Source organism: Entelurus aequoreus, linkage group LG06, assembly GCF_033978785.1.
Source record: "Entelurus aequoreus isolate RoL-2023_Sb linkage group LG06, RoL_Eaeq_v1.1, whole genome shotgun sequence".
Taxonomy (NCBI): Eukaryota; Metazoa; Chordata; class Actinopteri; order Syngnathiformes; family Syngnathidae; genus Entelurus; species Entelurus aequoreus.
Window position 1 is genome coordinate 74,691,372 of NC_084736.1, and position 11,320 is coordinate 74,702,691.

At 39.0% G+C, this 11,320-nt stretch overlaps 1 protein-coding gene across 5 annotated transcripts in view; it reads right to left on the bottom strand.

Moving 5' to 3' along the window:
* Positions 1-74: 74 nt before the first annotated feature.
* The window catches only part of slc4a5a (solute carrier family 4 member 5a), a 123,474-nt gene continuing 112,228 nt past the window's right edge, over positions 75-11,320 (bottom strand). For 2 of the 5 annotated variants that reach the window (XM_062051518.1, XM_062051515.1), the window contains 3 exons: positions 9,065-9,232; positions 8,930-8,988; positions 75-804 (listed from right to left, as the gene is read on the bottom strand). In XM_062051518.1, the coding sequence (XP_061907502.1) occupies positions 639-804; positions 8,930-8,988; positions 9,065-9,232 (393 nt within the window). In that variant the 3' untranslated portion in view covers positions 75-638. The remainder of the gene's footprint in view (positions 805-8,929; positions 8,989-9,064; positions 9,233-11,320) is intronic. The other 3 variants (XM_062051520.1, XM_062051517.1, XM_062051519.1) reach the window with 2 other exon arrangements.

The following is an 11,320-nucleotide window of genomic DNA, read 5'->3' on the forward strand; positions in this document are numbered from 1 at the left end:
TATAAAAGCTTTTTACAAAAATATACTACTCTGCTGGCATGTCAGCAGACTGGGGTAGATCCTGCTGAAATCCTACATATTGAATGAATAGAGAATTGTTTTGAATCGGAAAAATATCGTTTTTGAATCGAGAATCGCGTTGAATCAAAAAAATCGATTTGTAATCGAATCGTGACCCCAAGAATCGATATTGAATCGAATCGTGGGACACCCAAAGATTCGCAGCCCTATTGAAGACCCTTCAAAATACAACAGACGCCATGTTTTTAAATATATATGTTTTAATTTCATATTATACTATAAACACAGTTTTAGGACATACTTTTCTCATACAGTCTTTGTGATAAAACTACAACCTGCTCAGTAAAACCTTTTTGGTTGTTTCTTTTTGTTCCAGGTCCCAAAATGGAGCATTTGATTGGGCGGTTGGGAGGACAGGTCAGAGCACAGGACATAACACATTCCACTTATTACAACATTTAAGTCAAATATATACTTTCAAATGGGGCTAATCATCCTGTCGTCATACACAATGATAATAACAAATAGCCGTTATATATGAAAGGAATCATGTTTGTCAATATGTAAATACAATAGTCGTGTGGCGAGTACAGGCGTGTTAGCGCGGAGAATCCACTTCACAACGTCGTCTCGCCGCTCATGTCGCGCGGCCGATGGTGGTCCATGTCCGAGTCGTAGTCCGATTCCATTTCTATCTTGACCTGCGGGACGGGGCAGGCCCCCCCGCGCCCCAAGGGCATGGCCGGAGATGACGGGCAGGAGATCTTCAGGTGAAGCGTGATGCTGAGGAAGGGCAATCTCCAGTTACCTTTCACTCTCAGGCAGAGACAGGAAGTGGGTGAGGGTGGCGGCCAGAGGAGGGGGTATGACCGGCGTGGTCGTGTGGCGTTAGGCCATGACGGGATGGAGGAAGGGAACGTTATCACTGTGGACTTCTACTCTTTTGACTTCAAGGTTTGTTTTATTTTGTGTGTATGTGTGCGAGATCATCAACAAAATATTGGTGAGTTCGAAGGTTTAGGTTATGACCACACAAACGCAGATTTTTAGCCTGACATTTGGATGTTTTTGTCATTCCTTTAAAACAGTGGTTCTTAACCTCGTTGGAGGTACCGAACCCCACCAGTTTCATATGCGCATTCACCGAACCCGAACCGTAATCATAAAATGATGTTATTATATTAAAGAAATACTAATAAAGGTATATTTTACAAACAGAAAATTACAGGAATGTACACACAATCCCATGTTTACATCTCATTGTGCAACATGTGGATGTTTTAGTGGGAACTTTAAATGCGATATCTGAAAGGGGTACAGATTATTTCCAAAGCAGGACCCCCACCCAGACCTATAATACTAGTACACAGCTCATGAAAAATATGTTATAGTCATTGTAAGTGGGCCAAAACACTTCGATTAGAAAATAATCTCATGGAAATGACTACTGTCATTTGATTACAATAATAAAACATTTAACTTGCTATTTACAAACCCTGTTTCCATATGAGTTGGGAAATTGTGTTAGATGTAAATATAAACGGAATACAATGATTTGCAAATCCTTTTCAACCCATATTCAATTGAATGCACTACAAAGACAAGATAGTTGATGTTCAAACTCATAAACTTTATTTTTTTTTTGCAAATAATAATTAACTTAGAATTTCATGGCTGCAACACGTGCCAAAGTAGTTGGGAAAGGGCATGTTCACCACTGTGTTACATGGCCTTTCCTTTTAACAACACTCAGTAAACGTTTGGGAACTGAGGAGACACATTTTTGAAGCTTCTCGGGTGGAATTCTTTCCCATTCTTGCTTGATGTACAGCTTAAGTTGTTCAACAGTCCGGGGGTCTCCGTTGTGGTATTTTAGGCTTCATAATGCGCCACACATTTTCAATGGACTACAGGCAGGCCAGTCTAGTACCCGCACTCTTTTACTATGAAGCCACGTTGATGTAACACGTGGCTTGGCATTGTCTTGCTGAAATAAGCAGGGGCGTCCATGGTAACGTTGCTTGGATGGCAACATATGTTGCTCCAAAACCTGTATGTACCTTTCAGCATTGATGGCGCCTTCACAGATGTGTAAGTTACCCATGTCTTGGGCACTAATACACCCCCATACCATCACACATGCTGGCTTTTCAACTTTGCGCCTATAACAATCCGGATGGTTCTTTTCCTCTTTGGTCCGGAGGACACGACGTCCACAGTTTCCAAAAACAATTTGAAATGTGGACTCGTCAGACCACAGAACACTTTTCCACTTTGTATCAGTCCATCTTAGATGAGCTCAGGCCCAGCGAAGCCGACGGCGTTTCTGGGTGTTGTTGATAAACGGTTTTCGCCTTGCATAGGAGAGTTTTAACTTGCATTTACAGATGTAGCGACCAACTGTAGTTACTGACAGTGGGTTTCTTAAAGTGTTCCTGAGCCCATGTGGTGATATCCTTTACACACTGATGTCGCTTGTTGATGCAGTACAGCCTGAGGGATCGAAGGTCACGGGCTTAGCTGCTTACGTGCAGTGATTTCTCCAGATTCTCTGAACCCTTTGATGATATTACGGACCGTAGATGGTGAAATCCCTAAATTCCTTGCAATAGCTGGTTGAGAAAGGTTTTTCTTAAACTGTTCAACAATTTGCTCACGCATTTGTTCACAAAGTGGTGACCCTCGCCCCATCCTTGTTTGTGAATGACATGGAATCTACTTTTATACCCAATCATGGCACCCACCTGTTCCCAATTAGCCCGCAGACCTGTGGGATGTTCCAAATAAGTGTTTGATGAGCATTCCTCAACTTTATCAGTATTTATTGCCACCTTTCCCAACTTCTTTGTCACATGTTGCTGGCATCAAATTCTAAAGTTAATGATTATTTGCAAAAAAAAAAAATGTTTATCAGTTTGAACATCAAATATGTTGTCTTTGTAGCATATTCAACTGAATATGGGTTGAAAATGATTTGCAAATCATTGTATTCCGTTTATATTTACATCTAACACAATTTCCCAACTCATATGGAAACGGGGTTTGTACTTAATAATGACTAATTAAGAGCCAACATGTTACTAATTTGCATGTTAATAAGCAACTAATTATGGTGAATATGTTCTCCATACTAAAGTGTTACCAAAATTTGCTTTTTCTTCTTCTTATCTGCGTTTGCGTGGACTTTGCCTTAGTTCATCTCAAGATGTTTGATTGGACCAAGACCAGGGATCTCACTCATTCCTCCTGCTAGGTCTTCTTATTCTCTGGCAGACCAGGTGTGTATTAGTTGTTCTAAGAAGCGGCGTTACGAACACCCAGCAGGTTGCATCAAATATAAAGTATTTGTGGTCGTCCAAAGTGATTTGTTGCGGGAACGTGTGGGGAAACACTGCCATGCATCTTAAGACCAAAATACACTTTAGCTTGTTTTCCAAACCATGCCTCTTTCAAAGCAATGCAGACAGGGGGGTTCATTTGCATACAAGGAACAAAAAAACATCAAAGTGTAATTTTTTGGAAGAACATTAAAGCATAAAACACTTCAGAAGTGCAAGCGTAGCCGATCTGTCGGGACTTGGATGAAAAAAGAAACAACCAAAGCGATAACCATTCTTGTTCTATTTGAATGGTTCACAACAGAGTCGTACACAGCGTGGACAAATGACAAAGTGTTCAAAAGGAAGCAGTCTGTGAAACGTTCAGAACAGGAAAAGAAGTAGCAAGCGTTACACAGCCAGATGTATGACAAAGATCTGCATTGCCTTAAAGTGCATGGAGAGGACGCTGGGTAGTGTTAATGGTTGCAAGTATTTCTTCAATTGGAAGTGTTCCTTGTTTACATTTCACCAGGAGGAAATAAAATAGAGGTGAAGCCAAATAAAATGTGTGTCTTCAATAAAACCAGCAATGTACTGTAATATAGTATACTAGAGAAGTATTAGAATCGACAAAATACAAGGCGATACCGTGGTACCTCCGGGGTTTTTTTTAACATGCCCCACTTTTCGTAGCATTCGGTTTTGGAAGAAATGTTTTCCTGGACGTTTTTATGCCGTCTCGGTCAAACATTGCGGCAAACTAAGTACCTCACAAATATTGTTCAGCGGAACTAAATGCCGTGAGTGTCTCCGAAGAATGGGTAGTGGTTAGAGGTGGGATTCATGGCTCTTTGAAAGGAGCCAGATCTTGAGTTTGAAAGACGTTCAAAAGACTGACTCGTTCTTATATTTATGTAAATTTGGTAACACTTTAGTATGGGAAACATATTCACCATTAATAAGTTGCTTATTAACATGCAAATTAGTAACATATTGGCTCTTAATTAGTCATTATTAAGTACTTATTAATGCCTTATTCTGCATGGCCTTATTATACAACCAGTAAACCTAAGAGTCTTCCCTCAATAACCTCAGAATTATTGCTTATTAGTAACCCTAACCCTAACCCGTATATCAGGGGTCACCAACGCGGTGCCCGCGGGCACCAGGTCACCCGTAAGGACCAGATGAGTCGCCCGCTGGCCTGTTCTAAAAATAGCTCAAATAGCAGCACTTACCAGTGAGCTGCCTCTATTTTTAAAATTTTATTTATTTACTAGCAAGCTGGTCTCGCTTTGCTCGACATTTTTAATTCTAAGAGAGACAAAACTCAAATAGAATTTGAAAATCCAAGAAAATATTTTAAAGACTTGGTCTTCACTAACTGACAAAGAAACAGATAACAGATTTGGTGTCCAGTTCAAAGTGTGACATGATTTATTTAAACATTTGAGAGTTGACTTTTGTATTTTACATGAGTTATTATTTGTACAAACATGGTGCAAAGTAATTCATGATTTGTTAAAAAATGTTAGTGGCTAGCTAGTTAAAATGGGATATTGTGATTTCACAAGACTGTCTTAGAAGTGATCATTTGAAAATGTTCTATTTGAAAAATGTGCACTTAGAGAAAATATAAAAATAAAGTGTTGCATATTGATATTTATCTGTTTCTATATCAATCAATCAATCAATGTTTATTTATATAGCCCTAAATCACAAGTGTCTCAAAGGGCTGTACAAGCCACAACGACATCCTCGGTACAGAGCCCACATACGGGCAAGGAAAACTCACCCCAGTGGGACGTCAATGTGAATGACTATGAGAAACCTTGGAGAGGACCGCATATGTGGGTAACCCCCCTATATATTTATTGTGAGAAATCATTAGGATGATCAGTGTTTCCACAAAGATAAATATCATTAATTATAAATAATAACATAGAGTTAAAGGTAAATTGAGCAAATTGGCTATTTCTGGCTATTTATTTAAGTGTATGTCAAACTGGTAGCCCTTCTGAAGGAATCAATAAAGTACTATCTATCTTCGCATTAATCAGTACCCAAGAAGTAGCTCTTGGTTTCAAAAAGGTTGGTGACCCCTGCCGTATATGTTCCCCTAGTGTCCAAATAACGCTAAATTAAGTCGGTAACATTTTAGTATGGGGAAAATATTCACTATTATTTAGTTGCTTATTAACATATGTTCCCCATACTAAAGTGTTACCAAACAAATCATTCCATCATCTTGATGTTCTTATACACGTCATTCTTGACATTTTCAAGAATTTCAGTTGTCTTTTATGGTGTTTGTTTTCCCCCTACGGGGTTTTCTCTGCATCCATTTGATTGTTCTCTTTCTTCTCTTCCAAGCATCTCATTATAAAGCCAACAAATGTGAGGAGATGTTCTCCAGTTTCTTCTATTATTGTATTGGAAGTGATGTCATTTTCTGTTCTATCAAACCACTTGAAGGCTCATTCCACTTTCCACCCAAATAAACCTCTCCTTTCCTGCTCTTTGGGTGACAAATGAGTTATATTTTGCACCCGAATGTTAGATTGTGTATTTGTGAGGTTACACTTTAGTATGGGGAACATATTCACCATTAATTAGTTGCTTATTAACATGCAAATTAGTAACATATTGGCTCTTAATTAGTCATTATTAAGTACTTATTAATGCCTTATTATGCATGGCCTTATTATACAACCAGTAAGCCATTAACTAAGAGTCTTCCCTCAATAACCTCAAAATTATTGCTTATTAGTAACCCTAACCCTTATATGTTCCCCTAGTGTCCAAATACTCTAAATTATGTCTTTGTTACTTAGAATATATTCCCCATACTATAGTGTTACCATATTTTTTTAAGTAACTTGTTTTCATCAAGGAAACTATCACTCGTGGCAGTAGTAAGATACAAGTTTGGTCAATAAATCAAAAATGAATACATGACAGCAATATAGACACTATTGACAATAATTATTTCGATAAAAATCTAATTTGGCTTTTGTTTTCATTGTAAACACTCCACAAGATGATGTCATTTCCCCATTCTCTGACAGTGACATCACTATGGCCGTTTTACATGGCTTGTCATCGCCGCCACGGATTGCGCAAATGTGCATCCTAATGCTACATTTTCTTTTATTTCTGTTAATTTTTTTTTCTTTTCCACTTGCTAATAACTATTTAGGGTAACACTTTAGTATGGGGAACATATTGTAAGCAACAAAGACTTAATTTAGAGTTATTTGGACACTAGGGGAACACATTGTAAGTAACAAAGACTTAAGGGTTAGGGTTATTGTAGTTTTATGTTTTGTTATGTAAAAACAGACCATATTCATTAAGTGGTATTAAAGGGAGAATCATATACAACAACTTCCTTACTTAGTACTAATGAGCAATAATTCTGAGGTTATTGAGGGAAGACTCTTGGTTAATGGCTTGCTGGTTGTATAATAAGGCCATGCAGAATAAGGCATACTTAATAATGACTAATTAAGAGCCAATATGTTACTAATTTGCATGTTAATAAGCAACTAATTAATGGTGAATATGTTCCCCATACTACAGTGCTACCCTCTTTAGAATTCCAAATACAGCGGCTAAGGCTCCAGTAATTTTAGTTGCTTATTAAACTCATCCCTTCAAAGTTAACTGCCTGCATGATAGCTTTGGCGTGAATAGAGCCTTCTGAGATGACTCTTACTCGGTATTATCATTACTCCTTCAGTAAACAAAGCCAATAAACCTTGATTCTGATTCTGAGAAGGCAGCGTAGGCAATTTGTATAAAGAATGGCTCTTAAACGATCAAACTACAACTGTGAATCGGTTCTCATCATTCACTGGTTAGAGCCAATCAAAAGGCCAACTCGTTCAGGAAGGTCACATCTCTAATAGTGGTTCTTTGAGAGTTGGAAACCTATGAACTAAGGTCATCTCAGGGCTTTCAATTGTTCACAACTGCACTGTTTGGTTTGTCTTGTAAGACGTTTCGTCGCTCATCCGAGTAGACGTCATCAGTTCGTGCTCATAGACTTGGATTGTTCAGATCAAGTCCAGCGGTTGGTGCCAAAACCCCAAACATTTATACTCCAACACCAGGAGGGTGTGTCTGGGCAAGGATAGTTTTGCCCGATCGTAGTGAGAAAAACAACTGTTTTGACCCAAACGAGCAATCCTAACTGTCAAAGACAACGACAGTCGTTGAAATGTAATTTCCCCTGGTTAGCATTGAGGTATTGTGTGGCAGAACCATCGCTGTGGATCGACTACTACTAGTCCAAAATAGTCGGATTCCCCCACATTCTGGTCATCTTCTGTGACCAGAATGTTTCTAACTTCTGTTATTTGTTGGAAGCTAAATTGCAGAGTCAGGAATGGTTGAAAGGACAGTGTTGTATGTGGCAGACAGGTGGTGTCGCAGACCACCTCCTCTGTTCAGGGATGGTTTGTCAACCTTGACATTAATGGCTTCCCTCACTCCTCTTTCGTACCATCCGTCCTAGCCAAGGATGTTAAAATAACATCTAAACGGCAGACGTTTATCCATAAAAATATGGAAAAGCTGCTGATGGTGTGTTTGAAAGAGAAGACACTGGAAGGAGAGACCATAGAAGTCCACTCTCCAAAGTAAATGCTGTACATTATTTTTACGTTACTCCATAAAACTACTGTAGTTATTTATAGTGCAATTTACTGTATTATTTTTTCATACAAGATTCATCATATAAAAATTCGGTAACACTTTAGTACATGGAACATATTCACCATTACTTAGTTGCTTATTAAAGTGAGAAAGACTTAATTTAGAGTTATTTGGACACTAAGGGAACATATAAGGGTTAGGGTTAGAGTTAAGGTTAGGGTTAGGGTTACTAATAAGCAATAATTCTGAGGTTATTGAGGGAAGCCACTTAGTTAATGGCTTACTGGTTGTATAATAAGGTCGTGCAGAATAAGGCATTAAGTACTTAATAATAACTAATTAAGAGCCAAAATGTTACTAATTTGCATGTTAATAAGCAACTAATTAATGGTGAATATGTGTTCCCCATACTAAAGTGTTACCAAACTTTCTTTAAAAATGCGGTGTTTTGGGAAGGGGCAAGCAACAATTACATTTATTTCAATTAATTTTAATGGGAGACGGTGATTTGAGATACAAGTGTTTGGAGATAAGAGCTCTGTCAGGAAACCAATTAAGCTCTTAAGTTGAGGTACTGTTGTACTCTGATAGTTTCTAAAACCATTGCATGTACTGTAAAGATGTATGATTCTAGAACTAGTTGTTTCCAAGTTTTAATAGGAATAAGAATAAGAACAGCTGTGTAATACTTTAGAGATTCTACTGAAACATCCATGCTATGTCCAGTACTTAATAAGTACTCTAAATACATATACAAGAAGCACACCTAATATTTGTGTCACTTGTGTTGACATGTAGTGTGTACATAGTGTGTGTGTTAAAGGGCATGTTGTGTGGCGGAGGGCTGGCAGTATGCCCCCCACTCAGACTGTTCAACTTCAGGGTGGACCAGATCTTTGTAGGGGATGTGCAATTTGAGGACACAGTACCTGCGATCCAAGTCTGAATCAGAACTTGGTGAATGGTTGGAGTAAGGGTTGTATTTATCCTGCAACAGACGCACAGTAAATCAATGAACAACGAGTTAAGGCCAGCAGATGGCAGCAAAGGTCTGTTTAACGCACCTCATCCTCAATGGCCTCCAGTTTGGGCTTTTTCTTGTCTTTCACGCTCTTCTTGTCATCTTCCTTCTTCTTCTTGTCTTTCTCAGGCAGCAGGTCGTCCACCCAAGCCAGGTCATGCTGGGAGAAGACCATGTCCAGCATTTTACGCACGACCATCAGACCAAGAATCTAAAGTTTAAGACAAAAAAGATGCATCACATAGAAACTTTCATCTGCTGTTTTTACTCAAATCTATTGTTGCTTGGAGGAATCGTACAGTGGAACCTCAATTCACAAATCTATTGTTGCTTGGAGGAATTGTACAGTGGAACCTCAATTTACAAATCTATTGTTGCTTGGAGGAATCGTACAGTGGAACCTCAATTCACAAATCTATTGTTGCTTGGAGGAATTGTACAGTGGAACCTCAATTCACAAATCTATTGTTGCTTGGAGGAATCGTACAGTGGAACCTCAATTCACAAATCTATTGTTGCCTGGAGGAATTGTACAGTGGAACCTCAATTCACAAATATATTGTTGCTTGGAGGAATCGTACAGTGGAACCGCGATTCACAAATCTATTGTTGCTTGGAGGACTAGTACAGTGGAACCTCAATTCACAAATCTATTGTTGCCTGGAGGAATAGTACAGTGGAACCTCAATTCACAAATCTATTGTTGCTTGGAGGAAACATACAGTGGAACCTCAATTCACAAATCTATTGTTGCTTGGAGGAATAGCACAGTGGAACCTCAATTCACAAATCCATTGTTGCTTGGAGGAATCGTACAGTGGAACCTCAATTCACAAATCTATTGTTGCTTGGAGGAATAGCACAGTGGAACCTCAATTCACAAATCCATTGTTGCTTGGAGGAATCGTACAGTGGAACCTCAATTCACAAATCTATTGTGGCCTGGAGGAATAGTACACTGGAACCTCAATTCACAAATCTATTGTGGCTTGGAGGAATAGTACAGTGGAACCTCAATTCACAAATCTATTGTTGCATGGAGGAATCGTACAGTGGAACCTCAATTCACAAATCTATTTTTGCTCGGAGGAATCGTACAGTGGAACCTCAATTCACAAATCTATTGTTGCCTGGAGGAATCGTACAGTGGAACCTCAATTCACAAATTCATTGTTGCTTGGAGGAATCGTACAGTGGAACCTCTATTCACAAATCTATTGTTGCTTGGAGGAATCGTACAATGGAACCTCATTTCCCAAATCTATTGTTGCTTGGAGGAAACGTACAGTGGAACCTCAATTCACAAATCCATTGTTGCTTGGAGGAATAGTACAGTGGGACCTAAATTCACAAATCTATTGTTGCTTGGAGGACACATACAGTGGAACCTCAATTCACAAATCTATTGTTGCTTGGAGGACACATACAGTGGAACCTCAATTCACAAATCTATTGTTGCTTGGAGGAATCGTACAGTGGAACCTCAATTCACAAATCTATTGTTGTTTGGAGGAATAGTACAGTGGAACCTCAATTCACAAATCTATTGTCGCTTGGACAAATCGTACAGTGGAACCTCAATCCACAAATCTATTGTTGCTTGGAGGAATAGTACAGTGGAACCTCAATTCACAAATCTATTGTTGCTTGGAGGAAACATACAGTGGAACCTCAATTCACAAATCTATTGTTGCCTGGAGGAATAGTACAACGGAACCTCAATTCACAAATCTATTGTTGCTTGGAGGAAACGTACAGTGGAACCTCAATTCACAAATCTATTGTTGCTTGGAGGAATAGTACAGTGGCACCTCAATTCACAAATCTATTGTTGCTTGGAGGACACATACAGTGGAACCTCAATTCACAAATCTACTGTTGCTTGGAGGAATCGTACAGTGGAACCTCAATTCACAAATCTGTTGTTGCTTGGAGGAATCGTACAGTGGAACCTCAATTCACAAATCTATTGTTGCCTGGAGGAATTGTACAGTGGAACCTCAATTCACAAATCTATTGTTGCTTGGAGGAATCGTACAGTGGAACCTCGATTCCCAAATCTATTGTTGCTTGGAGGAATAGTACAGTGGAACCGCGATTCACAAATCTATTGTTGCTTGGAGGACTAGTACAGTGGAACCTCAATTCACAAATCTATTGTTGCCTGGAGGAATAGTACAGTGGAACCTCAATTCACAAATCTATTGTTGCTTGGAGGAAACATACAGTGGAACCTCAATTCACAAATCTATTGTTGCTTGGAGGAATAGCACAGTGGAACCTCAATTCACAAATCCAT